Here is a 26,540-nt window from a genome sequence, read left to right as displayed (position 1 = left end):
AGAAAACATGCATTACGCACAACTATATGTACTATTAGCAGAAAATTCCTGTGAAAGTTTTAAAAGACACAAAACAGTATTTTATGAAATTTACAGCATTATCATGCAGACAATTATTAGAATTCTGCAAGTCAAAAAAAGTGCAATCCCAGTAGATCGCGTAGTAAAAACAAAAGAGTGAAATTGATCACTGTGAATAAAAAACCAATGAGCGCTTGTACAGTAATACAGTAATGAAAAAAAAGTAACTAGAACGATCAGGATTAAGTGGAAAATTAATATTGATACATAAAGGACAAAACAAGCATTTTCTTAACAAATGAATGAGTGACGGTACTGCCAATAATACAAGGAAATGCCAAGGTAACCGAGACAACGACGAAATTTCATTTCGTTTTTTGCCGAAAAGTATTATTACGTAGAGAGTACTAGAAGCACTTTACTACTTAAATGAACGAGTCAAATAGGAAAAAAAAATTATGATTTGTGTTTTGTCTGAACGTAGTTTGAAGATGCAGGCCAATGATGTGGATGTTGCTTTTCGTTTTTGATTTTTTTTTTTGGAGCTAAGTGACAATCAATTCCGTGAATGTTATCAGAACGTCGAAATGAATGTAAGATACCGAGTGAATTCTATTTTACGAAGCGTTATTAGTTGAACGAGAACAAGAAAAAGAATTTTTTAAGTTGAATAGATCGTAGGTGAACTTAAGATAAATGAAATTGATGGAAATAAAAAAAGTATGTATTTAAAGTATGATTTTAGCTACGTACAAGCGGCAGATTCGTGTATCACGACCAGTCGTTACGAGGGAAAAGAAACGTATGCAAGCACCACGAAATTCCACACATTACATTTAACAATACATTAGATTTGTATTTTCGACGTACACGAATAAACATTTGAAAATAAAAAAAAATTAAGTACACAAACAGGATAAAGAATGAAAATACTGCGGCCCAATCGTGTGCACATACAAAGAGTATAAAGATAAAAAAAGAAAACCCACGTAGAGCGTTAAGTAACAATTCATCAATTTTTATCAACACGACTCGTAGATCTATATACCTAAACATAATCCAAAATTTGTAACATGAATTACTGTAACTTCATTGAAAATTATATTCTTAATATTTCCAATGTTATAATCAATAAAAATTGTTATACTGTGTGACTCTTTTGCTTTAATCAAATGACAATTAACATATTAGTTATTGGTATATTTTCTTCATTTATGAAATGTATTCATACATGACCGTCAGTAAGTGATACCATGGTTATTTTATTTTATGCCTAATTTATTTTTATTTGTTATCATTTCAAATTATCGCACCGAACATACTCTAAATATTATTTGGACACTTGAAGAAAGGAACTGAAAAAAAGAAGTTCCGTAAGATCAGATACAACTAGTGATGTGTAACACGTATCGCACGATCATCTTTTTTGTCTTTGTTTTTTGCATTCATTTTAATGTACACTAATATAAATCAAAACTTTTATTGGCGAAATTGAAAATTCAATATGCTTCAAATATGCCCATGATTTTACATAAGATATAACTGACTCACGATTAAAAAATATTTATCAGTGAAATTTTTAATTTTGGTCATTCGAAGTTCTGTATTGAAAAATCATCAACAAATTTCGAAAACAATAAATCATATAATATCAGTTGTAAGACATAATTTTCTATACAGGGTGTTTTTTTCAAATAGGAACCCCTACTTTTGACCACGTATTCGGAAAAAGCGGGAAATTCTACGTTCAGATGTGGTAACATATGTTAAGAACAGGTGACCCCTAAGGTCATATGAAGGTCAATTTTCTTTTTTGCCCAATTAATTCAACGAAAGTAAGATTTCACTATTATCGTTTCAAATAAAAATTACTCATGTTCAAGAAAGATTTGGAGTAATGATCTTGCCTTTGATCTTAATGATGATCTTCAAGGTCATTTAAAAGTCAACTTTATTTCTTCAAATACGAACCCCAAATTTTGACCCCGATTTCGGAAAGAGCGGTAAATTCTAAAGTAAGACGATATACTACAATAAAAATAAAAGCGATTTTATAATATGATCTATAAGGACTCGGAAAATATGAATTATTAGAACGTTGCTTCTTTCTTTATTCGATTTTCAGAATTGGATTAAATCTATATTTCAACTATAGTGCTACTAACTTATGCATTGATAGCTTAATACTAGTAGCTGGAATGGCATTTTCATCACGAATGAAATGATATGAATATCAAAGGAACATAAAGGTGGGAATATAATAGTATGTTAGTTAAAAACTTAATTAGCGTCCTGAAACATTTTTCTTTTCTGTAAGTATAAAAAACTATTTACCTTCAGAAGTAAAATTCAAACAGTTTTTCTTCGGTAACTATAAAAAATTATTTACAAATTAATTGAAAATTTTTGTTCAATCATTAGAATCTGCAATTCTCATGTTTGCTTTTACATAATGACTAATTATTCAGAAAATGAAGTAGTTGGAATATTTCATTAATATCATAACTAATTATGTACATAATTAAAAAAATCATCAAACTGATTCTTTTTTATACAAGAAAATACATCTATTTTGGTTGTTACTTAGCGTTAATCAGTAATTTTACAGTTATAAAATCTCGCGAGAATATCATAGCTAGTTTCGCTATTACAATTTCGTTATTGATATCATACAACATCGAGCATGCAAATTATAACTGTAATTCAACACTTTTGAACAATAGTATATAACATTTAAAAAATAAAATTAGAAATTTTCAAAGTGTATACTAAAATTTCCAGAATGGCAGCAGTGGTTTGGATTTCACCATAGTATTTAAATTGGTATTCTAGGTACTGATACTCTGTCCGCAAAGATGACCAAATGGCTATATAAAAGTAGTTATACTTCTGGAGAAGGGTCGCGCTCCCCCACCGTAAACACATAACCGAAATCACGTATACGTATCGGCTAGTCGGAGTCTCAGAAAATAAGCCACGCCTATTTAATAAATCAAATCAAATTAAATCGAATTAAATAGAAATTAGCATCGCGGAACTTAGATAGTCACTTGGAGGAAAAGCGAGAGATGTATTTTGGAGAAAATCCAGAGGATATACTTATGGAATATTTCTGCAGATAGCTATGTAAAAAATCATGCAGATAAAGAATATGTTTCTTTGTTTTTTCTTTCTTTTGTAAAAATATCTATACACATTTGTGTAGAAGCATAAGGGATGGTTTATGTCAACAAGGTAATGGATTACAAAAATATAAACTACATCCTGTCGAAAGAGGCGGAGAAGGAAATGTGGTAGAAGAGCTGGGTAGCGATAAAACGGACGGCAGTAGGAGGTCAGCCCTCACCTGAACGAATTATTTTCTATAATAACAAGGCATCGTCACAACTTTCCTATCAATTAACCGATTATCTTATTTAAACTCTGAATGTTACCCAGGGAACTATTGTCGATCATAGCTCGATCGTACGTGACTCCTTTTTTATAAAAAAAAAAAGATAAGCACGACACATTCAAACTACACGAATGTTCCCGCCAATCATAGCAAACAGCAGTGCTGAGAATCCGATCACTCTCTGAGTAGAGTTTCTTATTATCTTGTCCGGCATTATGGTAAGAAAGTTTTTCTATTCCAGCATTTGATGATTTTATTAAATTTTCAATACTAAATATTAATCAAATGCATGCAATCTACCTTTTCAAAAAACTATATTTTTTTACACCATTCTTACTTGATTTTTATTCCGAATAAGTATGTTAAATTTTTTTAAATTGTCGAATTCTTGACCCTAACCTTTTAAAAATTAGCCACGACACGTGGTAATGCTTATTATTTGATTCTCAGTTTCATTTTAATTATAATTGGCCTATTTAGTAATTATTAAATTGAGTTTTATCAACATGGTATGTTAAAATTGGCAATCTATATTCATTAGGGTGACGTTTTTGCGCGATTCTATGCTTGTTTATTTAAATATTTTGTTTGTATGATTGATAAAGGTGTAAAAATAATATGTTAAAAAATTAAGAATTCTACTACATATTCAATTAGTGTGTTTTCAGTTAAAAAAAATGAATAATTTTGAATTAATCTTATATTCTTAATCTAAATGATGATCCTTAATTCTTGATAGGAATTGCTGACTGACATATAACTGAAGTCAACAGATTATCTGAAGTTACTAATAGTTAAACTATTGATTTCATGTATTTGTTCATAATCTTTCTGGTAAAATAGATCCTAATTATTATTTTGCTTCTGTTCTAGCCTTTTGAAAGGTTTGTCGAGACAGGGCGAGTTGCTTATGTCAGCAATGGTCCACACCAGGGTAAACTGGTCACCATTGTTGACATCATTGATCAAAACAGAGTAAGTGGTCTAGTTAATAATGAATTTGTTGTCTTTATATTTTGTACTTAGGTGTACATTTTAGTTTGTATAAACGATATATTAATCAAGACATTCTATTTGTAATTGATCCAATATAAATCCTAAATTTTCAATTCAAATTATATTTTTCTCAATGATGAACCATTATTCTTGATAGGAATTGCCGGCTGATATTTAACTGAAGCCAATTTTTTCTCTGATATTATAACATACTGTAATCATTGAAAAAATTTGCTTCCTTGGAAAAGTATCACGGTTATTAAAAATTATAGGTTTTGGTTGATGGACCTACATCCAATATCCCACGTGACCAAATGAGGTTGAGTGATCTACACCTTACAAAGTTCCGCATCAAGTTTCCATTCACTGCAAACAGTACTGTTGTGAAGAAGGCTTGGAATGACGCAGACATTGATGGAAAATGGCAACAAAGTATGTGGGCCAGAAAAGTTGAAGCAAAGAAAAAGGTAAAACTAATACCCACAAATATATATCTCGCAAATTATTGATAGAATATGATTTTAGTTTACTTGTAGTATGTTAAATATCTAAAACATCAAAGTAAAGGTTTAATATGTAGTAATTTACCTAGGACTTATAAGTAAAACTTTATTTTTCAGCGTGCCGAACTTAGTGACTTTGACAGATTCAAGCTTCGCAGGGCTAAACGAACACGTAATGCTTTAAGGACTAGTACTTTCTTCAGAATAAAAAAGAAGGCAAAGAAAGAGAAGTGTTCAAAAACGAGTTAGCCTACCAAACCTAAATAGAAGTGGTTATTTATAATTTTCAAGAATAATACTTTTGAAAAAACAAGCAATTTGCATTTTTAATTTACTTGATTTATGTACCCAAACGTTCAATGCACAGTAAATTTTTTTTTATGCGTAACTTATTATTGTATAATTTTGTCATATGAATAGATGAAATACATTGGAGTATTAAGAATTAAACAAAAAATACTCTTATGTACAAATACAAATGTTTAAATTGGGCTATTTGTTAACGTGAAATTATATTTAATCTTTTAGTAAATTTTAGAGTGTCAATTTAATTAAAATTTTTTTTAAGAAATAAAGCATAATTACATGTATTTTACTGCAACCAGAATATAATTTTATAAGATATAAACAAAAAAGTCCACATATAAACAGTGTCTCATTTCAGTCTATGCAGTCAAATATAACCGAATGCAAGTTAGATGCAAAAAAATGGATTAAACGAAAATTGTTCGTGCCAATGGGGGTCAACTTTTAGTCACCTTCAATTAAACTTTGAGGTAATTTTTCAAGATTAATTTTTGTTTTTAAATAGGAATCCCTATTTCTAACGTCGAAATCGGATAGAGCGGAAAATTTTACGTCCAAAACCGTTCTTGAAATACTTTTTTCGATACTTTTTTTTTTCTGTGCGCAAAGTGCGTCTTTCCCGCACGCTAGGCAGAAAACGTGCATTGAAAATTACACTTTCCACACGCCATATTAAAAAATACGGTACGGCATATGTTCGGGAAAGTTTCTCGTCCTGTGTACCTTTCCACCTTCGCTTCGCTCGGGCGTAAACACGACACGAAACAAAAATTTACTTTCCCGCACTTGTATTGTAATGTATGCCCAACCATGTAGAAATTTATTAGAATATTATTGATTAGTGTGGGATTCATTAGTATTTTTATATCATTTTTATATCAATTGCCGTAAGTACTATTGATTTTTGTAAAATTACTTAAATTATATGAATATTAATATTTTCAGAAGATATTTACAAATAAAATTAATCCATCAATGTTTTTTGGACATTGAAAAAAAAAGAGAAAAATAAAATATCTGTTAATAAATTATCTCATATCTATGCAATCTATATATTTTTATATATTAATATATATTGTTATATATTTTAATAGAAACTATTCTATACATTTTTAGTTTTTAATATCACATACCTCTTAAAATAAATTACCCAGAAAGATGTATTTTTAAATATTTTAATGTTTTTTACAGTTTTTTTACATATTAGTTTACAGTTTATATAAAGATATAAATACATAGAAAACAAATATGAATAATCATAAACATTCATAAAAACATACTTGGTATAGTGTCCATAAGAAGGATTTATAATAAATATTAGGATACTATGATAAATATTTTTATATTCAAATGTCTCGTGTAATACTTTGAAGTATTATTTACTGTTGTCTGAATAACTAACATTTTGAACATGTATTTTAGATAATATTTCTCTTATTATCTCTTGCAGTATAAACTACAACATAATGTCAGTCTTTCAAATTAGTTGTGGTTCAATAATTTATAAGTTTATTCTAAAAGTCCTGAAAGAAAATAATAAATATTATTCCTAATATGACCAAAACTTATTATAATTAATAAGTTATACCATACTGACTTCGAAAAGTCACTGCTTTTTTCAATAATATGTTCAAACTCAGCAAAACTCAAGGCTCCATCGTCATCCAGGTCAGCTTCTTCTAGTAAATACTGAATCAATTGTTGCATGTCACCTTCACTCAATGTTTTATTTCCTGTCAATCTATCTACAACTTGACGCAAATCACCAATTCCCAACATGTCATCTCCATCAAAATCTATTTATATAATATATATACTTGATTAAGAATTTATTTTGAATCTAAATATAAAAATTGTAATTATATGCTTACCAAATATTCTAAAGGCATGTTCAGCTTTCACAGCTTTTGGAGCAGCATCGCTGAATACAGACATCATGTCTAAAAAGTCTTCAAACGTACAATCACCATCTTGACTTGAACTGAATACTTTACAAATTCTATCTCCAAATGGATTTACTCGTAATTCTGGGTATTGTAATATTTTAGACATTGGTAATTTAACATTTTTGTTGTGCCCTACTTTTTCTGGTGCAAGTGACTTGAACTTTTGATGTGCACTGAAATATTTATTACTTTGTTAAATATTAATGTATAATGAATATCAATAAAGCTAATTCTGTATGTTGTTTATCTAAATACTCACTATAATACTTCTTTCTTTGTGAAATATGTCAAGTCCTGCAAAAAATATACAAATATTACAATCTCATGAGTGCTTGTATATAATTACAAGTAATTTGATTGGTAATTAGTTAAAGCAGTAATAATTAAGCAATTATATAGTTAAACAGTCTTAACCTGATAATCCTGAAGTTCTTCATCGGTAAACTGGCTTTTTCCGACTCCCATGATTATTAATTTAGCTTTATTTGAAAATTTCATAAAGCTATAAAGAATTCACAAAGGATTAGGTTAATTTAATTACATACTTATTGAATTCAATTTGTAAAATTTGCAACCATCCAATCTATTGTTATTGCAAGGCGGCAATCGTTCTTTTGGTTCTTTATGCAGTTATACAGCTGGCAACTAGTTTAAGATTTCTATTTCTTTTTAACTACGGATGATATGAATCATTATTTTGATTGAAAAATATTATGTTTATGGATTTTCACTGACAGACGCGATAATGACATACATGTCACACACTTTCAAACACAACCTGCCCCGCTGTACTAGTGGTAGTAGATATCATTTCTCACGAAAGCATTTGCTGATAGGTTAGAAGCCAGAGAATACTGCCTTACTGCAGTAATTTGGTCATATAGATAATATAAATGTATCAGTGTAGTCAGTGGCAAAATTAGTTTGATTTTCGAGATTCCTAGCATCATTGAAGTGTATCTTTCTCTTTTTTAACACTGTTAATTAGTTCCAATTAAACGAAAATGATACGACAAGTCAAAAGGAGATAGACAAAAATGGTAAGTAATAATAAAGCAAGACAGTGAAAGCACATGCCACACAGCAATCTTTAGGGCCGAATCCAATTGGAAGTTTATCAAATTACTTCATTTTTTTTTTATCATATCTGCATTAGAGATTTATCTATTTATTTATAATAACATGCAAGTCATCCTCTCGCACTACGCTTTATTTTTCAGGAAACTAATTTTCGACACTGAGTTACTTTTTACGGCAGCCTTTTTAAGTCAATAACTGATGATTGAATAACTTGATAAGTGCCCTGAAACTTAAAAAAGTTTTAAATCTGAGTACAAAATAAACAAATCGTTTCAAATTTATTAAATTGAAAAAATACCATGATGAATCAACAGAGAACAAATGCCCTTGGCTCCACACATTTTCACAATGCTTCTAACATTATGGATGGGTAAATATTTGTTAGAGTTACCAGCATATTTGTTAACTTATCACTGGATAAACAAAAAATCGTAGTTACAAGTAAAAATATTTAAAGCATTTAATATAAATTGTAAATATTGGAAAATTTTCATCATTTTCTCAATAGCTTAAAAATCTTAAAGTTCAATATGTTTTGATTACATAATTTAGCAGACAATGTTCTGTATAATAAAAAACTCATAGATGTATGATTCTATAGAATTCCTCAGCCAATGGGAGTTGCTCAGTCCGGAGTTTCTGCAATAGCTCCGCCACCAGTTCCCCCACGAAGACCTGTGTCTACGTACCAGTCATACAGTCCTTTTGGTTCTTCATATTTGGGATCATCTTTAAGTAGTTATGGATATGGATCTGGCTACAACAGTTATGGATTCGGACGATATGGTATGGGAATGGGTATGGGTATAGGATCTTATCCTGGATATTCGATGTATGGACAGAATCAGTGGGGAAGTCCTAGTGGAGATGTAGAAAATAGGTAATTCTATATATTATAATTAGTTAAAATAAACTATTCTGATCTTTTTACTTTTCCAGATTTGTACAATATGCTGAAGAAAGTACAAGACCAGCTTTTCAGTCGATAGAAGCAATGGTTCATACCTTCTCTTCTCTTACTATGATGTTGGAATCAACGTTTTTTGCTATGACAAGTTCTTTTAGAGCAATTTTAGGGGTGGCTGACAATATGGGTAAACTTAGAACAATGCTGAAGCAGCTTTTTAGCAGTTTTGCTCTTGTTAGACTGATGAAATGGTTATATTATAAAGTCAAATACATGCTTGGTAAAGAAATACAGAATATATTAGTAATATTTTTTTTATGTGAATACTCTATACAATGTTTTCTATAACTATTAATTTGTTATAGGCCTAAGAAACCAAAACTTGAACAGTGAAGTTTTATGGAGAGAAACAATATCAGAAGTTTTACATGGTAGCTCAGAACAAAATGGTACATCCTCATGGCCAATTTTTGTGTTTTTAAGCATTCTCTTTGCCACTCCATATCTAATTCATAAATTAGTCAGTAATGCAAAAAATATTAGCGTTAATGGTAACTTAAATATATTAAGTAAATAAAATTTAAATAACATTTTTCAGAAATATATTTTACAACCTTTTCCTTTTTTTTACTTTGCAGTTAATAATCCTAAGGAATGGTTGCAAAACAAAGAACCAGTTCACACTGCAACTGCGATTTATGACTTTACTGCTGCATCAAATGAAGAATTGTCTCTTAAAACCGGCCAAAAGGTGTGGCTTGCACCCCAGTCCTTACAACCTAAAAATTTGCCTGGATGGTGGAGAGCTACAGACAGTATAAATGTTGGTTTGATTCCCTCAACATATGTAACAGTGGTAGGTCAACTCAAGAAAAAATTGGACTCTAATCAGTCACAGACGTCAAGTTCTTATCAGCCAACACCAATCATTGAAAATTTAACAACTGAGCAAGAAAGCTCAGAATCTCAGATAATTAATGATTTCAATAAAGAACAAGACGAGTCTTTTGCCAAATCGAAAAGTGAAGATATTTTTAAAGTGAAAAATGAAAGTAATTAAATTCAATGTTTTTGTTTTTGATTAAACACCAATATTATATTATCATTGATTTAATAATTATGAAAGTAAGATTTTGTACATATTCAATGCTACATGGTTATATGTATCCATAACGTATGGATTCAACAGGTATAGAAAAAAAAAAGTTAAAAATTTTGTTTATAGATAGTAGATAATAAATATTAGCTCTATATAGATAACTTTAGTCTTGTTAATGACATTTCTACAAACAAGAGCTATCAACAACTTTAGTAAATGATTATATTAATGTTTTTTATCCTTTTTTTCACTTGCATTTTGTACACGATATTACTGTTTTCTTTTGTGAAAGGGATGTCCTATGTTTAATAATGTTACTATAATTTCTTTTGATTATTATATATTGGGAAAATAAACTTTTGAAAACTGTTATATAAATATCAATGTCTTTTAGTTAGTATATAGATTACAGCATCTAATATCTACAGATAATGAAGTGATTTTTGCAAAAAAATTGTTAAAATTAATATTACATAACTTATTTTCAACGATTTTTTATTTGCAGAGCAATAAAAATTAACTTTAGGGAGGACAGCTTGACTTATTTACTTTCAACATTATGTATTCTTTTTATTACAAGTAATTTACATTTTTCTTAATGAATTCTTATTTCCTCAGAAAAAAAAAATTTCGTAGATTGATGTTTGATGCAAATAAGTTCCACCCTATAGCTTGATTGTTATCTAATGTAACGCAGTAACTCCAAGGTAGAAAGTTCAAACAATCGACTAGCTTATTTCAAGAGGTGATTAAGATTGGGCTGGGGTTGCAGTTCTCTCAACCAGTTTGAACCAATGACCACACTCACAGCGTCTAGGTTTGCCTTGGTGTAGCCACATCCAATTAATGTGAGTCTGATCTTCCTCGCAAATACAACCAACAAGTCGACTTTTGAAGTAGCTACCTACTAGATTTGGGCATTCTTTGGTGCCTGGTCCACGTTTCATAACTTTAGTGTCAAACGGGTCCTACAAAAACAATGAATTAGTTCAAGTATTTAATGACAAAATTTTCTTTGATCTATAATCAAAGTAAAATTTATAAAAACTTGAGTGACTAATCATAATCTGTTGCTAATATTAACTATTTTTAACAACCCGGTACCTCAATGATTTGAATGCCTATCTGCTTTCTACATAAAGAGCAAAGGTTCAAATCCCAGGTGAATTATATAAAATATTTTTTATAGGAAATATTGTCATGGGTTTCACAATAATTACAAAGATAGTTGGACTACTGTTTCTAGTATATGCTTTCTCCTGTCTTAAATAGTGAATATGAATAACTATAACTTGATAGGGAACACTAGAAAATATTTCTACTACAGAAACATACATAAAACATGTTAATATGAGAGATGCCTCTTCATCATAAAAATGTAGATATAAGGAAGAGATAATAAAAAAATATATGAATTATTTTTCATGAAAATTGTGAAAACTATGTAATATCAAATATGTATACAAAATTCTGTTGTGTATAGTTATTGACAAGTTATGTCACAGATGGTACCATTTATTATTCTTGCAACATTGATCGTAATTTTAAATGTAACAATATTGTTAAAATATTGATAAATTATAGATTTAATATATTATCATAAATTATATCTATTAATTATATTATTTGAATATAATCTGCTAGATTGATACAACATGAAATCTCATTTTTCCAATAAAATAAAATTTTATATAGAAGTTCAAACGAAAAGCTGAGTATTTCTTGAATGGAAATTAAGAAAAACTTTGAAAACTAAAAAATTTAAACCCTACAATTTATGTTTTCTTGAAAGCTTCAATATATAGATAAACTTTCAGTATTTATATACATAATGTTAAACTAGGAATCTTTACTACTAAGCAATGGTTATCACTCACTTTGTAGTAATAAAATAATTTAAATTTGTAGATCACCATTGTCTATTATCGCTTCAATCTATTTCATTATAGATAATCAACTTGATAAGAATAAGTATAATTACTATATACTACAATAATATGAGAAAATTCTATTCTGTAAATATATTTATGACACTTAACATGCAAGAACATTTAATAATTCATAGATTTTAGCAGCTACAAATAAAAACTAGATAAAGTTGAACTACACGAAAACTATTTTTAAATAAGAGCATCTTTTCATAAGTTACGTTTTGAATATGTACTCTGATCCAAGTTCTAATGCACAATAAAATTAACATTAGAACCACAATACTGTACAAGATCTAAACTAGGTAGTAACTGATAACTGATAACTGAATTAACGAATGTACTCACATCATTGCCAGCAATTTGAGCTAAGAGCTCCTCTTTCTCGAGACCAGTCGCATGATCGAGCGGCTCAGCCATCTTTTCTTCCGCTGGAAAAATAAAAAATTCGACCTGGTGAATAACAGAATCTGCAATTGATTTTCCTCTTTAACGCAGTGATAGTGGTATACAAAATTAAATTAACAAAAATGCGTATTATTCGCCCCTACATTACGTAATGTTAAGAGTGTACAAAGCAAAACAGTGCGAGTGCATGAAGATTTATCCATACTATACTTACCTCGTACAGCGGTTATATGCAAGGGACGCCTAGCGATTTGGAAAATCGCACGTCTGCACAGAGAAGCCATTGTTACGGCCAACTATCAGCACTTATCGTTTTACTCGTCCTCAGGGCAAGGGTCGCAAGTCACTTTATTGCCGAGTTTTTCTCTTGCTATCCACGCAGCAGCAGTAGCTTTTGACCACCGATTACAACATAGAAAAGGTGGATATTGAACGCTGTTGTAATGCCTGAATTTTCGAGCGATTGCAGCGCCTTTTTCAATACAGTTCTGTTCAGCCTTTGTTCTTTGTCTAAATGAAACATGATACTTCGCGGTACTCAGAAGATTTGAACAACATGTCTCGGAAGGAAAATTCACTGATAATCTTTCATACGTGTTTTACTGTTTTGTATTTTGCAAAAAACTAAATAGACTTTCCAAATTATTCAAGTTTCTATACATTGAACGATTTATTGAATATAAAAGTTAAGAAAATAAACCAGAGCGTTGACTGTTAAGTATCAATAAATAAACATACTTTCATAAGGAGCTTGATCTTTGTCTTATTGTTTGACGAGGAATAGACATTTTTGTTCGTTTTTGAAACATTTTTCACTGCTTGACAATGAGTGAAATTACGACAAAAGTTGCTGAAAAGTATAAGTATTTATTCAAAGGTTACTGTTTTAATTTTGAAGGATTGAAAGAGAAAACGAAAGCAGGTTTCGTTAAATTAGTTAAGGTACTTCCTACTATATTTTATAAAAATATTAATATTATTCTTTTTAAATTTAACACATGATCTCATTCCTATTGCTTTGTTTAATATATTTTTGTTAATAGGATATGGGAGCTGAGGTTTCAGATGATGCTCTATTCACTTTTGTGGAACTATCTTATTTTCAAAAGCAAGAAAATATGAAGGAAAACTTGTACGACATCAATTACATCGTTAAAGCTGTAGAGACCATGGATTCCTCCAATTTACATAATTACAAGTAAGAAAAATTAGATACATTATTTGTATTATGTACAATTTTAATAAAAATTGCAAATTGTTCAAAAGGCTTATCCCTACTCACAATCATCAAGTATCAAATCTGGAACCGTCCTGCTATGCTTCAAAGTTTGTCTTTAAGACTGATTCATGTCACAAGTATTATAAAATATAATTTTTAAATCTATTTGTTCATTTGTCGTTTGGAAAAATATATCGTCAGTAAGATGTTCTAATACTTTTGTAGATGTTATTATGAAATTGTTTTTTGCAAAGAATGTGCTAAAAGTAATATAGAATCTCAAAAAGAAACTAATGAAGATTATAGATCTGTTAAAAGTTTAGGTATCAAGGATTCAAATTTTGAAAGTACAGATAAAGTAGCAAATTTTCCAAGTAAGAAAGTTGATAGAAATATATTTACTTATTCAAACTCATTTATTATATCAAATACAGGTCATTTTAACGATGAAGAACAACGCAAATCTATTCATATAACTAAAAGTCCTCCTAGAAAAAGATCAAAAAATTCAAGTAGTTTAAATGAAACAGTCTATGATTGTACATTGCTTCAAAACAGTGTTGAATACGACAGTGATGAGAATAATACAGATTTTTTAAATAAATCTTATGAAGAATCGAGAAAAGAGAAATTTAAGGAAATTCATAATGAAATAAAGCAAAAAGTAGTTAAAAAAAATAGTAATGCAAACAGTTTAGAAGATGATAATTATTCAAGTGATTCCAGTATCCATGAGAAAAAGAAACAACTACCAACGTTTAATAAAGGTGACTCTGGATGGATTTATTCTTTACCAAACAAAATAGCTCCTAAAAAAACAGAAATGACATTTAAGTTATCTGATCAAAAAACTCAAGAGATTTTTGATGAAGAGGATAACGCTTACTTCGGGAGGTAAATTTTATGTCATTGTACAGAACTGTATAGAGGGATTTATATATATTAATTTTTATTCATAAATTAATATAACTGATTTAGACATAAATGGTGGCTACCTCATGAAATTCCTGAAAAAGAAAGATGTACCTTCCCAGCATGCTCTTATGAGCCTGTAGCTCATCCAACTCATTTTCTACCAAGGTAAAATAATTTTATGCAATTACTAAATAATAGTGATTACTAGTAGATTGATTATATTGAATACTGCTATTCAAAACTCACAAGGGAAATTTTTTACAGGAAATTTCTTTCATTAGTAGAAAAGAAAATTCTTGTAAAGTATCTTATTAATAAAAATGGAATAGCACATAGCAAAGGAAAAATAATTTATGAAAAAATGATTTCAGATGGGGTAAGTTATATTAATTATTTTGATTTCTATTTATTAAATCTATTTTCCAATATTAATTAATATTTGCAGTATTTAGTTCATCGTTCTTGGGAAACTCTCAGGAATTGTTTTCGTCGAACAATTATAACAGAAATAACAACCTATAAATTAGATCCAAAGATTTTGATTCAATTTTTAGCACTATCAGACAAAACCATCGTACTAGCAAAAGAGGAACGAAAATGATTCATATTTTTTAATAATATAAATTAAGTATTTAAATCATGGTTAAGAAAAAGTATAGTTTTCAAAGTATTTTTATAATGAATAATAAAATATAAATTTATAAATATAAAATAAAAAACAAAATATCCAGTCTGCAGTATATTTTATAATTTTTCCAAATTTAACTACAAGTAGCGTCAGCGACCTCCAGTTATAAATAATGGCTCATGTAGTTTCCAATCTCGTTATTTAGTGATTCGTGGATTTTAAGTCAAATCGTTTGGCTAATTTTTCAATAGACACGAAAATTGTACGCGACAATTTCTAGTGGATTTTCTACTGTTGCCAACTTGAAATGACAAATGCTTAATATAACCTCAAAATGATTAGATAAATTTAAATACAAGTATATTTTAATAAATGTAAAAAATATTCAAATTAAATAGTTACCATTAAAATATTACTCAGATTAAATATAATATAAAAAAACGTTTCTAAGTTGGGATAATTTTGTTATCATTATTGAGATTATGTTGCATGAAATTGTAAAATTGAATTGTAAGTTGGCAGCAATTTGTTGCGTACAATTTTCGTATCTATTGGAGAATTAGCCTGTCTTCCCGCTCCATAGTCCGCACCTCTCTTTCCGGTTTTTAAGGGACGTGCAAGAGGTAATATGGAATTTTGAGCAATATTTCAGCCGCTAGAATCAGCTATGAAAAATTATATTTTTCTCGTTGAATCATAAAACAACATTTTTTAATCATCATTCTATATTATTTAATTAATATTTCTTTCAATTTTTGACTCTTGTAAATCGTACTATCATAACCTCAAACAGTATTGTTTTTGAAAATATCAATAAAAATTGTAGCAATTTAAAAATAATCAAAAATATAGACGTCTATTCTAATTGATAGATTTTTTAAAACCATTTATAAAATATTTGTGTATATTAAAAGTTGCTATTATGTATTACTTATTTACCTACAACATTAGTTACATTGTTATAGAGTGCTAAAGTAAACAGTTTGATTTAAAATTGCATTTATTTTTTAGCACCTACAAAATGAAGCAGATTGTCACGAACCAAACAGTGAAAATCCCAGAAGGATTGACTTGCTCCGTCAAATCCAGGACTATTACAGTTAAAGGGCCACGAGGAGTCTTGAAGCGTTCATTCAAGCACTTGGCTCTTGATATTCGTGTGGGTTTATTAATTTTCATTTTTTTATTACAGATTGCTCCAAACTCTTATTTTTGATGAAAACTATTTCAATTTAAACAACTTGCAAATTTAATTAGTCTAGTTTTCTCTAACTTACTTAATTAACTGAACGTAAATGATGATTTAATGGATTCCCCTTCATTTAATTATAAATGATAGATACTTAACTGAAATTTTGTTCAAAACATCAATATCCCTATCACTATTCATATTGAATTTGATTTTAATATTATTTATATTTTTATATTTCAGATGATCAACCCTAGATTACTTAAGGTTGAAAAATGGTTTGGTACCAAAAAAGAGTTAGCTGCTGTACGTACTGTGTGCTCACACATTGAAAACATGCTAAAGGGAGTAACCAAAGGTTACCAATACAAAATGAGAGCTGTATATGCTCATTTTCCCATCAACTGTGTTACTACTGAAAATAACACAGTTATTGAAATTCGTAATTTCTTGGGGGAAAAGTTCATCCGTAGGGTAAAGATGGCACCTGGTGTTACTGTAACAAATTCACAAAAACAAAAGGACGAACTAATTCTGGAAGGAAATTCCTTGGAAGATGTTTCACGATCAGGTACAATTCTATAAGTTTTTTATATTATATATTAGCTGTTTTGGTAGATTCACTTCTTGAAGATCTGTGCTTGTATCTTGAATTGAAATAATATTTTTGATGTTGGTAGTTTTTTTTTCATCTTTCATAGTTTCTATTGAATTTCAAAAACACAAAATAAATAATTTATCATTTTTTTTAGTAATAATTGATAAAAAATATTTATTAAATTAATGTTTCTGATATATATTAAATAATACATATAAGTGATATATATATATATATATATATATATATATATATATATATATTAGTTTGAAATACCTTTCTTGATTTATTATTCTAACATTATATTTAATTTAGTTCATTAAATTAAATTTTACGTTAAATCATTTATTTTTTTGCAAATGTAATTTATATTCCTAGTTATTAAGAATGGATTAGATTTTTTAAATGTAGTACATTTTTTTATAGTATATAATTAATACACTTGTAGTTACATTCTACAAGTAAATTTCACCACACGTAACAAAATATTCTTAAATATATACAGAAAAGTTCTAAATAGCAATATGAAAACTAATTATAAATGAACTTAATTGAGATAAAATGAATAATTGAATCAATTTTTTCTCAATATATCTATCATGCAATTAATCAGTAATATATTGTTATTCCAGCTGCACTCATTCAACAGTCTACCACTGTTAAAAACAAGGATATTAGAAAGTTCTTGGATGGATTGTATGTATCTGAAAAAACGACAGTTGTTCAAGATGAGGAATAAAGTGCATTTTTAAGAACAATAAAACTGTTTTATTATTTTCATGCCTAAATGATCTTGTTTTCACTGAAATTATTACAGTTCCCAAGTTATTTTGATATATAGGTAATTCTTGGCTATTTCAATTGACTCGTGACCCTTAGGTTACGGATTTTTTTTAATTTAGCACAATTGTTGTACACATAAAAGAGATTTTTCCCAAATTTTGAAGACGATACATTAATTATATCAAAAGTTATTAACAATTAAAGAAAAGTGATAAAAAATTTTTAAACGGCTGTATTTTAAAAACTAATAAAGATATCGAAGTCGGATTTTTTTGAAAATACTTATAATGCCTTATAAGGCCCAACATATCGGAAAGCGTAGCCTTAATCAAAAGAAGACGCCTCGGCGTAAGGCTGCGGTAGCGCTCCAGCGGACTCACGGTCGAAAGGTACTTTAGCTTTAATCTAAAAAAGTATTAAAGATATCGAAGTCGGATTTTTTTGAAAATACTTATAATGCCTTAAAATTTCGAAATAATTCCAACAGTAAATAATAACTTTTTGTTTAAAAAATTGCTAATATTTCAAAACGTATATTATTTTTTTTAAAAATTCTTGCTCCTGCGTGTTCCTGAGGATTTTTGCTATCGAAATCAATCATATAATTCAAGGGCCCGACATATCGTAAGGCGTAACCCTAATCAAAAGATGCCTCGGTGTACGTCGCAACGGCAGCGGGACGTTTTCGTGGTCTTACGCTGAGGCGTCTTCTTTTGATTAAGGCTACGCTTTCTGATATGTCGGGCCCTTGAATTTTATGATTGATTTCGATAGCAAAAATCCTCAGAAACACGCAGGAGCAAGTATTTTTCAAAAAAACATATACTTTTCGAGATATTAGCAATTTTTTAAACAAAAAGTTAATAATTTTCGAAAAAAATTTTTTATTATTTACTGTTGTAATTATTTCGAAATTTTAAGGCATTATAAGTATTTTCAAAAAAATCCGACTTCGATATCTTTATTAGTTTTTAAAATACAGCCGTTTGAAAATTGTTTATTATTTTTCTTTAATTGTTAATAACTTTTGATATAACTAATGTATCGTCTTAAAAATTTGGAAAAAATCTCACTTTTATGTGTACAATAATTGTGCCAAATTAAAAAAAAATCCGTAACCTAAGGGTTACAAGTCAATCGAAATAGCCAAGAATTACCCATATTATGAAAGCAAGGATTTATAATCAACTTGACTTATTTATTAAAAATAAATAAAATAGAAATATTCAATTATTTTCCTCTAATAAAAAAGAAAAGTTATAAAAAATAAAATATTTCGAGCGAAATGAAAAATGGTTAAACACATTTTACGTTAATGTTGCATAAAAATTGACATAGAATGCAAACCACTTCATTCAAGCATGTACATTTAGTCACCTGAAAAATTAAAAAATGAAACTATAATCCAGTAAGGACATTCCTCCTGTGTAGTATAAAAAAAATACTACCACCCATTTGATATTCTCCGAGAAAAATTCTTATATATTGCTCTTACAAATGAACCATATGTATTGTGAGGGGTACCCGTATACCAATCGCACGGAAGTCGACAGCAGCGCAAAGTATTACACCGACAGACGCACGCACACAGACGCGCGAAAACTCAGCAATGGCGACGTTGTTCTAGCGGTGGCAGTAGCGAAGCAGCAGTAATCGCGAGACGTTGAGAGTATCGTGTACTCTGGCGAAGAACATTGACGAGATTGATTGTGCGGCCTTGTGGCCTCAGCAGGATGATCATCGACAACCCGGAGCAATTCAAGGCGTGGCTTACAGCCGTGTTGGAGCCGCTGTAAGTAGGCCATCAAAACGCGCCATGTCTCGGCTACAAACTCCATCCACCTTTTATTACCTTAACCACCAGATTCATTTTTTTTTCTTTTTCTTGCATCTCTCCACTATCCTTTGACTGAATGTACCACTGGAGGTTCAAGTTTTTGATGGAAAAAATGAAAAAAACGTATAGGTTACGAAAATCAGAAGCAATGTATGGTCGCGTTGCCGAAGGGGGGGGATTTTATGTTTACGCGTCGAGAGTGTAGTAGTATCAAGAACCTACTATCATGAATATGTACGTGTATGTGTATGTCATGACGTCTTCTCGTACTCCGAAAATTTGCGATTTTTCCGTATACCATACGTCTTTGATATCGTCTGTCTGAATTTTAGAGTAATTATTGAATTAATTAATTCGGAATTGTTCCGCTTGATAATTATTCGATGGCTGTGTGCTCGCGTGTCTGTTTGTTTACGAGTGTACGTAATCGATCAATTTTGGAAAATTTAGTGTGCTGACCTTTGCTAGTTTGGAAACTATTAATTTGAAGCTTATCAGACTTGATGAGTGTGCTTAAGAATAATTAGAGATGTATTGATTACTTTGAAGTCAATTGTAGTTAATATGGTAGCAATGCTATTGAGTGGTCTATTGATGATATTCAAGTCGAATACATTGAAAGTTTAAAGCATGGTTGTGATCAAACTAATATATTTTTCATTTCTTTCAGATGTGATGCGGATCCAGCTGCGTTAGCAAAATATGTATATGCATTAGTTAAGAAAGATAAGACTTTAGACGAACTAAGGATTGGTATGGTAGAGCAGCTTGATGTATTTTTACAACAAGGTACGCTTCTAATTCAAAGTAAATGTTTTATATTCCGTTTAATTTGTATTTATTAAACAATTTATTTTCATTGTAGAGACTCAGAGTTTTGTAGATTTGTTATTCAAGACACTAGAAACACAGAATTTCACATTACCCATTGTGAAAATGGAGGAAGAAGGTAGTAGAACTCCTCCAACAACGGCTGCCCAGACACCACCTGCTAGTGAAATAAGCAATATTGTGTTAAACACAGTATCAACTCCACATTTGAATGGGTCAGCCTCAACAGTGACTATTAAACGTGAACTAAGAAAATCTGAGTCTGAAAAGGAGGAGAAAGAAAGAGAAAAACGACCACGTAGTCGGTATGTATTAACCATCTTTCAATTTATAAAAAGAATTTTTAAGTAGAATGATGATTGATTAAAACACTGTTTGTTTTTTCAAAAACAGTGGCAGACCAAGATCACGAACGAGATCACGTTCGAGATCGTGGGAGCGCGACAGGCGTAGGTCCAGGAGTAGAGATCACATCAGACGTGATAGAGAAAGAGACAGGAGTCGACCATGGCGAAATAAGTCGCCACCCAACCTTCGTCGTCACGACAGAAGGTAAATATAATCTTTCATATCCTTCCTATTTTTAAAATTTTCTTTTCTGTTTTTCTTTCTAAATTTCTAAATAAATTTAGTCTCTCTCATTAATTATTCATTGTATTCAATATACAGGCGGACTCGAAGCCGAAGTACATCACCACTTCGCTCGCGAATAAGAGATGGTCCGAATGAACACAGAACGCGTTTCCGTAATCGTTCTCCATCCCCGGTGAGATCTCGTTCACGTTCATTAGATCGGAAAAAGCGCCTACAAGACGGTGTGTTGAGCCCCGGTGGTACACCGACTCAGGACAGCAATCACGGTGATGTCGACATGAGGCTCTCCACCACTAGTCAATCAATTCAGAGTGTCGTATCCGTTGCCGGTCAGGGAGGTAATTTTGGTCCAAAAAGACGGTGTCGTGATTTCGATGGTGAGTTCACTGTCGATGTGCTTTTTTTAATGTTACGTAAGCTTGTTTTCCATGGGTTTTACACTTTGAAGAAATATTGTTTATTCTAACATTGAAGTCGATAAAAGTAATTAAAATACATTAATCATATGTATAATAATATAATATCTGAGCAAACATGCATGCGTTTGCTGAATGGGAGAAAAAAATCTTTCACACAATAAACGAGAGCAAATATTAAAACTGAAAATATTTATAGAAAAAGGTTACTGCATGCGAGGAGACTTGTGCCCCTACGATCACGGCATCGATCCAGTGGTTCTGGAAGATGTAGCATTGAGCCGAGTGTTGACATTTGGACCACACAGTGCTCAAGCACCTGCGGGCATACCAGTTGCAACGGTACCCGATGTACCACCAGGACCCCAAGGTGGACCGAACGGTAACGCACCTCCAACTCATCTGCCTCTCGCTAGTTTACCGCCACCTCATCTGCGCAATCAGCATCATGCTAATATGGGTTTGTCCGAGTTTCTTGATTTAGGTAGACTTGAAAGTTGATGATAATAGGTTTCGGCTTTTTTTTTTGTAGTAGTCTCTTGTCTACCACTTTTCTTGTCAAATTAAAAAAAAATTGTTTTCAATGTTTACTGTATTGATTATTGTTTTCTGCAGTTTTGATGGATTAGATTTTGTGCTATTTGTTGAAAAATAGGCTTCATAAAGAATATTCGAAGTTTTAATAAGATTTGATATTATTAATACGCATTTGAAATTCATTACATTTGTACATTGCATTCATTCATTACATTACATTGTTTCAACCATAACTAGTAATTAGTATACCATAATTCACATTATTTTTGCTGGCTTATGTATCATATTAATGTTATTGTGCACTTATTTCGCCAAAAGTTTTCAAGTATTACAAATGTTGTGACCATTTAGCTCAACATTCTTGAAAACTGCTGGTTTGTCACCCGCATGTTGCATATTAACTAATCTTCATATAATCATTCATACATCGTAACTAACGCGATTGTCAATATACCTTTCCCCATTAAATTATAGAAATGCCCATAGAGTATAATCCAGATGCACCAAGCATGGAGCCACAAGTACCATGGGGTCGTCATCCACCACCACCACAGCCACCAGTGATCTATGGTCGTGGACAACGCGAGCTGATCAATGTACCAGTGGCTCAGCACACAGAACCAACTGAAATATCAATGCAACAACAACCTCAACATCATCCACCGCCTCAACAACAATCACATCCACATCCACCGAGTGGCAATCCGTTGAAACGTAAACAAGCGTTTGATTTTAATCGCCTCGGACCCAAACAGCGTGCGGTGCAAAACCAAGCAAACTGCTCGCTGGAGTTAAAAAAAGTGCCGAGGAGTTTGAACAACATTACACAGTTGAACAATCATTTCTCCAAGTTCGGCAAGATTGTGAACATTCAGGTGAACTTTGGTGGTGATCCCGAAGCTGCCCTCGTTACCTTTCAATTGCCCAGTGAAGCTAAGAGTGCATATAGGAGTACTGAGGCTGTGCTTAACAATCGTTTCATCAAAGTGTTCTGGCACAATAATATGAACAATAATTCGGGTGCCGGGGCAATTGAGAACGTGCCACCTGGCAAGCAGGGGCAACGACAATCTGTCAAAGATAGACTTGGTCAACCCGTACACAATCCCAATAAAGTTGACGATGAATATGTGCCAAGTCGTCGTGATGAGCACCATCAGCATCATCAACAGCAAAATCAACCTCATCAGCAGGCTCAACCGTTGGCACCCGTTTCAGCTAGACCACCTGTTTCGTTGACAACTACACCAACTACACGCGAAGACAAAGTATTAGCTATCAAAAAGACTCAGGAAATTCTCGCAGCCAAAGAAACACTTAAGAAGAAGCAAGAAGAGAAACGGAAAGAGGCTATGAAGCTCACTGCTGACTTAAGAAAAAGAAAGCAAGAATTGCTTGATAAGCAGCTGGTTGAACTTAGATCGTTGATCGAGCGCGCTGAGAAGAATCCTGATCAGAAAGATGCGATTATGCTTACAATCAAGACTGTTCAACAGTCGATCGATGGGTTGAGAAAAGACCTTGCTACTCCAGCAACTACTCAGCCAAATAGCGTTGTCACCAAATCGATAGCCAAAACTAGGGAACAAGCTCAAAAGGAGATTCTCGATGCCGAACTTGATCTTATGACTGCGCAACAAGAGGGACAGGACTCTACTGAATTGCAAAAGAGGTAAGAATCGACTGAAAATAATATTTTATCAGTTTTATAATTCGCACTTTTCTTCATTTAGATTACTGGAATTGCGCACTCAAGCTGCACAAATGGGACTAACAAATGTCGGTGCTGGACGTGGTCTACGACCGACAAGACCAATGCGTGGTGCTACTCTTAGTTTTCGTGGCAGAGGTCGTGGAGCTGCAAATTTTGCTCACTCATCCATTGATCATAGACCTACTAATCTTCTAGTCTCCGGCTATGAAACTGAAGAGAAAGCCGATGTTTTAGCGCACTTTCAGGTATTGTATATTATTTTTTGTTGAATCTCAAATTTTTTTTATCATTCGTATTTTGCAGGTTTTAAACATTTAAATCTTGTTTCGTCAATATTTCGAATTTATTTCATATTTGTTTGATTTTATAATGTTGTTTTAGATAAACACGATTGTTTTTAGGATTGTTTGAATCTTTTTAGTTTTGCAATTTATAAACCCTACCGATATTAACTTTCACTTTCAGTTATAGGTTGATCGTTCCAATTTTTTTCTCTTGACTTGAAATATAACTCTGACATTTACGTTCGGGCGTACTTGAGTTTTCCAAACTTTATTTTATATTAAACTGTTATTTTGATGCATACTTTGGTTCTCCGTTTAAAAAAAGTCTTTTCATAAAAATCGTCTTTACAATTGATCATCAAAGGAACCATTGGTCTGTTATTTGTTATTTACGTATGTATTATAATCTAGCAAGGTCGAAAAAAATTAACTTTTACTTTTCCAAAGCAATACGGCGAGATTGTGAATCAAATTGTGGATGACGCCACTCCCTCGATTGTAATCAATTATAAATCGAGAAAAGAGGCTGAATTAGCCATGTCAAAAGGACGAAACTTCCAAGATCGTACACTCTCCATCACATGGGTCGCTGGTCATCATTTACATCGTGGTGGAGGTAATAGTGCAAGCACCGCTGGAACAAACTTATCAGTTTCGTCGAACGCCCCACGATCTGAGCAGTTGCAGTCGTTGAGTATGACCGACGAGGAAATAGATCTAGAGGTAATTAATGCTTTTACCTTTGAAATTATTATGATTGCAATTTGTAATGACAATGACAATTGATTAATTCATGGGTTCTTTTTGTTAACAGAATGTTGCAGATGTGGAAGCTTTACTACTAGACGAGGAGGAAGAGGAGGAGGATGAACGCAGTTGGAGGCGATAGCAGAACTGTGAATTTTTTGACTAATGTTTTTTATTGCATACATTGTAAGAAAAATAATATCTTTCGATCAAATTTGCGTGCGTACGGTACTAAGTAATATTTACAAATCACATGTTAATCGACGCTTTCATTTTCGGAAGCTTGATTAGCTGTGCATTACAATCTTTTCGAAGATGAAATAATAATTATTATTATGTATGACTTGTGCGAGTACACACTTTGGTGTAAATTTGAGTGTTGAGAAAGATGATATTTGTTATAATTATGCATACCATTAAATAGTATGCTATTATATGTAAAACTTTGTCGAATAATGCGCGCGTCACGAAATACACCAACTATTAAGAATTTACAAAAAAAAAAAAGAAAAGAGAAGACGATAATGAATAATGAAAAAAAAAACAATGAATTAAGCAAAAGAAAAAAATGATGAAATGAAATGAACAATGAGAAAAAATGAAATAGAGAGAGAGGTGAATAATTTAAAGTTTATCCCATTATTTGTAGAATAAAATCGCTATGTTTTGTATGGGAATTTAAACATTTCTACTTATTTATCCCTTGCCTCGTAGTTTTTTGATTTTAATAGTTTTTTGTTTTTTATAGTTTTATGAAAATCTGTTTAGCGCAGATGAATTATTATTTTCATTAATTTTTATTTTTGTTAACATAAATTAATTTACAATTATTTTGATTTTTAAATCGACTTAATTGATTTCCTCATTAAAAAATTGGTAATGAGAATTTAATTTAAAAGATACAATAACGTTACTTATTAATATTTTTATTCATTTATTATTACCATCTAGTATGAAAAGTACAATACAAAACAAAACGTATATATAATGAGAATATTCACGAAAACAGTAAAATTTATTACAAAATGTGGCCGTGTAAAACTCCAGCCGCTGACTGTTTACGCATTTTGCACAAATACGCGCACGCGCGTGCCTGCATGCGACGCGTACATTACGTCGCGTGTATCCCTTGCCACCTAGAAAAAATAGCACATTACGATACAAGTGCGGGAAAGTAGATTCTTGTCTCGTGTGGCGTTTACACCCGAGCGAGGCGAGGGTGGAAAGGTACACGAGACGAGAAACTCTTTCCCTAACATGTGCCGTACCGTATTTTTTGATACGACGTGTGGAAAGTGTGATTTTCAACGCACGTTTTCTATCGAATGTGCGGGAAAGACGCACTTTGCGCACGGAGTATCGAAAAATTATTGATATTGAACGTGTGTCGTGTACACATGCGTGCAAATCACTAAAAGTGTTGATTATACCAACTACGAAAAATTCACTATATTTCGTCATAATAAATAAAGGACAATAAAAGTTAAATGTTCCGTGTTCGGAACATTCACTATTTTGTAGTTGGCATCAATATTTCTAGTGCTTTGTGCGTGTATGCGCATATGTGACGGGGGCCTAAAAGGATCGATTAATTCAAATAAAAATAGATCAATCATAATTCTATTGTTTAAACATTTTTTTCACAACTGATCTTTTTAAT

At 31.2% G+C, this 26,540-nt stretch overlaps 7 protein-coding genes across 13 annotated transcripts; 5 read left to right on the top strand and 2 right to left on the bottom strand.

Moving 5' to 3' along the window:
- The first annotated feature begins 3,583 nt into the window (after positions 1–3,583).
- LOC131669042 (large ribosomal subunit protein eL14-like) lies at positions 3,584–5,227 on the top strand. Its single transcript, XM_058943609.1, has 4 exons — positions 3,584–3,633; positions 4,289–4,390; positions 4,684–4,878; positions 5,032–5,227. Exons 1-4 carry the CDS (start codon positions 3,631–3,633, stop codon positions 5,161–5,163), a joined length of 432 nt encoding a protein of 143 aa, XP_058799592.1. The 5' UTR covers positions 3,584–3,630; the 3' UTR covers positions 5,164–5,227.
- Positions 5,228–6,506: 1,279 nt separating this feature from the next.
- Positions 6,507–7,919, bottom strand: LOC131669045 (calcium and integrin-binding protein 1-like). Of its 3 annotated transcripts, none has more exons than XM_058943616.1 (6): positions 7,712–7,919; positions 7,581–7,645; positions 7,426–7,460; positions 7,092–7,339; positions 6,818–7,016; positions 6,507–6,743 (listed from the first exon to the last, which is right to left on the bottom strand). In XM_058943616.1, the coding sequence occupies exons 2-6, from the start codon at positions 7,629–7,631 to the stop codon at positions 6,722–6,724; spliced, it is 555 nt and encodes a 184-aa protein (XP_058799599.1). In that variant the 5' UTR covers positions 7,632–7,645; positions 7,712–7,919; the 3' UTR covers positions 6,507–6,721. The 3 variants fall into 3 exon arrangements, with proteins under 3 accessions (XP_058799599.1, XP_058799598.1, XP_058799597.1); XM_058943615.1 differs by having other exon boundaries at positions 7,581–7,668; positions 7,742–7,919; XM_058943614.1 differs by having other exon boundaries at positions 7,581–7,919.
- Positions 7,920–8,004: 85 nt separating this feature from the next.
- LOC131669044 (peroxisomal membrane protein PEX13) lies at positions 8,005–10,593 on the top strand. 2 transcript variants are annotated; one of them, XM_058943612.1, is made up of 6 exons: positions 8,005–8,206; positions 8,387–8,616; positions 8,848–9,126; positions 9,186–9,433; positions 9,519–9,704; positions 9,792–10,593. In XM_058943612.1, exons 2-6 carry the CDS (start codon positions 8,546–8,548, stop codon positions 10,211–10,213), a joined length of 1,206 nt encoding a protein of 401 aa, XP_058799595.1. In that variant the 5' UTR covers positions 8,005–8,206; positions 8,387–8,545; the 3' UTR covers positions 10,214–10,593. The 2 variants fall into 2 exon arrangements, with proteins under 2 accessions (XP_058799595.1, XP_058799596.1); XM_058943613.1 differs by lacking the exon at positions 8,387–8,616.
- Positions 10,594–10,730: 137 nt separating this feature from the next.
- LOC131669046 (cytochrome c oxidase subunit 5B, mitochondrial-like) lies at positions 10,731–13,005 on the bottom strand. The gene is made up of 3 exons (XM_058943617.1): positions 12,803–13,005; positions 12,529–12,611; positions 10,731–11,220 (listed from the first exon to the last, which is right to left on the bottom strand). The coding sequence occupies exons 1-3, from the start codon at positions 12,870–12,872 to the stop codon at positions 11,002–11,004; spliced, it is 372 nt and encodes a 123-aa protein (XP_058799600.1). The 5' UTR covers positions 12,873–13,005; the 3' UTR covers positions 10,731–11,001.
- Positions 13,006–13,099: 94 nt separating this feature from the next.
- Positions 13,100–15,435, top strand: LOC131669043 (uncharacterized). Its single transcript, XM_058943610.1, has 8 exons — positions 13,100–13,530; positions 13,632–13,786; positions 13,855–13,944; positions 14,033–14,181; positions 14,242–14,701; positions 14,786–14,887; positions 14,987–15,098; positions 15,168–15,435. The coding sequence occupies exons 1-8, from the start codon at positions 13,414–13,416 to the stop codon at positions 15,321–15,323; spliced, it is 1,341 nt and encodes a 446-aa protein (XP_058799593.1). The 5' UTR covers positions 13,100–13,413; the 3' UTR covers positions 15,324–15,435.
- Positions 15,436–15,916: 481 nt separating this feature from the next.
- On the top strand, positions 15,917–17,905 carry LOC131669039 (large ribosomal subunit protein uL6). Its single transcript, XM_058943606.1, has 4 exons — positions 15,917–15,973; positions 16,362–16,509; positions 16,783–17,110; positions 17,770–17,905. The coding sequence occupies exons 2-4, from the start codon at positions 16,372–16,374 to the stop codon at positions 17,874–17,876; spliced, it is 573 nt and encodes a 190-aa protein (XP_058799589.1). The 5' UTR covers positions 15,917–15,973; positions 16,362–16,371; the 3' UTR covers positions 17,877–17,905.
- Positions 17,906–19,500: 1,595 nt separating this feature from the next.
- Positions 19,501–25,563, top strand: LOC131669020 (RNA-binding protein 27). 4 transcript variants are annotated; one of them, XM_058943576.1, is made up of 10 exons: positions 19,501–19,712; positions 20,428–20,546; positions 20,623–20,893; positions 20,982–21,140; positions 21,258–21,559; positions 21,798–21,980; positions 22,622–23,807; positions 23,869–24,094; positions 24,581–24,856; positions 24,948–25,563. In XM_058943576.1, exons 1-10 carry the CDS (start codon positions 19,654–19,656, stop codon positions 25,020–25,022), a joined length of 2,856 nt encoding a protein of 951 aa, XP_058799559.1. In that variant the 5' UTR covers positions 19,501–19,653; the 3' UTR covers positions 25,023–25,563. The 4 variants fall into 4 exon arrangements, with proteins under 4 accessions (XP_058799559.1, XP_058799558.1, XP_058799557.1 ...); XM_058943575.1 differs by having other exon boundaries at positions 22,610–23,807; XM_058943574.1 differs by having other exon boundaries at positions 21,798–22,058.
- The last annotated feature ends 977 nt before the right edge of the window (positions 25,564–26,540 follow it).

This window comes from Phymastichus coffea, unplaced genomic scaffold (assembly GCF_024137745.1).
Source record: "Phymastichus coffea isolate CEN01 unplaced genomic scaffold, Cenicafe_Pcof_1.1 PCOF00086, whole genome shotgun sequence".
NCBI classification, from domain to species: Eukaryota; Metazoa; Arthropoda; class Insecta; order Hymenoptera; family Eulophidae; genus Phymastichus; species Phymastichus coffea.
The sequence above is the reverse complement of the archived record's forward strand: the minus strand, read 5'-3'. Positions and strand labels throughout refer to the sequence as shown.

Excerpts from the sequence above, each read along its gene's own strand:
- LOC131669042 (XM_058943609.1), top strand. Across the intron at positions 4,391-4,683 it reads ACATCATTGATCAAAACAGA|GTTTTGGTTGATGGACCTAC; the intron begins GTAAGTGGTCTA and ends TAAAAATTATAG. Across the intron at positions 4,879-5,031 it reads AAGTTGAAGCAAAGAAAAAG|CGTGCCGAACTTAGTGACTT; the intron begins GTAAAACTAATA and ends TTTATTTTTCAG.
- LOC131669045 (XM_058943614.1), bottom strand. The coding sequence starts at position 7,664 with ATGAAATTTTCAAATAAAGCTAAATTAATAATCATGGGAGTCGGAAAA. Across the intron at positions 7,017-7,091 it reads ACATGCCTTTAGAATATTTG|ATTTTGATGGAGATGACATG; the intron begins GTAAGCATATAA and ends TTATATAAATAG. Across the intron at positions 6,744-6,817 it reads AAAAGCAGTGACTTTTCGAA|GACTTTTAGAATAAACTTAT; the intron begins GTCAGTATGGTA and ends ATTTTCTTTCAG.
- LOC131669044 (XM_058943612.1), top strand. The coding sequence starts at position 8,546 with ATGATGAATCAACAGAGAACAAATGCCCTTGGCTCCACACATTTTCAC. Across the intron at positions 8,617-8,847 it reads GCTTCTAACATTATGGATGG|AATTCCTCAGCCAATGGGAG; the intron begins GTAAATATTTGT and ends ATGATTCTATAG. Across the intron at positions 9,127-9,185 it reads AGTGGAGATGTAGAAAATAG|ATTTGTACAATATGCTGAAG; the intron begins GTAATTCTATAT and ends TTACTTTTCCAG.
- LOC131669046 (XM_058943617.1), bottom strand. The coding sequence starts at position 12,872 with ATGGCTTCTCTGTGCAGACGTGCGATTTTCCAAATCGCTAGGCGTCCC. Across the intron at positions 12,612-12,802 it reads GCATATAACCGCTGTACGAG|CGGAAGAAAAGATGGCTGAG; the intron begins GTAAGTATAGTA and ends TTATTTTTCCAG. Across the intron at positions 11,221-12,528 it reads CTCAAATTGCTGGCAATGAT|GACCCGTTTGACACTAAAGT; the intron begins GTGAGTACATTC and ends TTGTTTTTGTAG.
- LOC131669043 (XM_058943610.1), top strand. The coding sequence starts at position 13,414 with ATGAGTGAAATTACGACAAAAGTTGCTGAAAAGTATAAGTATTTATTC. Across the intron at positions 13,787-13,854 it reads TCCAATTTACATAATTACAA|GCTTATCCCTACTCACAATC; the intron begins GTAAGAAAAATT and ends ATTGTTCAAAAG. Across the intron at positions 14,182-14,241 it reads TAAAGTAGCAAATTTTCCAA|GTCATTTTAACGATGAAGAA; the intron begins GTAAGAAAGTTG and ends TATCAAATACAG.
- LOC131669039 (XM_058943606.1), top strand. The coding sequence starts at position 16,372 with ATGAAGCAGATTGTCACGAACCAAACAGTGAAAATCCCAGAAGGATTG. Across the intron at positions 16,510-16,782 it reads ACTTGGCTCTTGATATTCGT|ATGATCAACCCTAGATTACT; the intron begins GTGGGTTTATTA and ends TTTATATTTCAG. Across the intron at positions 17,111-17,769 it reads GGAAGATGTTTCACGATCAG|CTGCACTCATTCAACAGTCT; the intron begins GTACAATTCTAT and ends TTGTTATTCCAG.
- LOC131669020 (XM_058943573.1), top strand. The coding sequence starts at position 19,654 with ATGATCATCGACAACCCGGAGCAATTCAAGGCGTGGCTTACAGCCGTG. Across the intron at positions 21,560-21,797 it reads ACGGTGTCGTGATTTCGATG|AAAAAGGTTACTGCATGCGA; the intron begins GTGAGTTCACTG and ends AAATATTTATAG. Across the intron at positions 22,059-22,609 it reads TCAGCATCATGCTAATATGG|AAATGCCCATAGAGTATAAT; the intron begins GTTTGTCCGAGT and ends ATTAAATTATAG.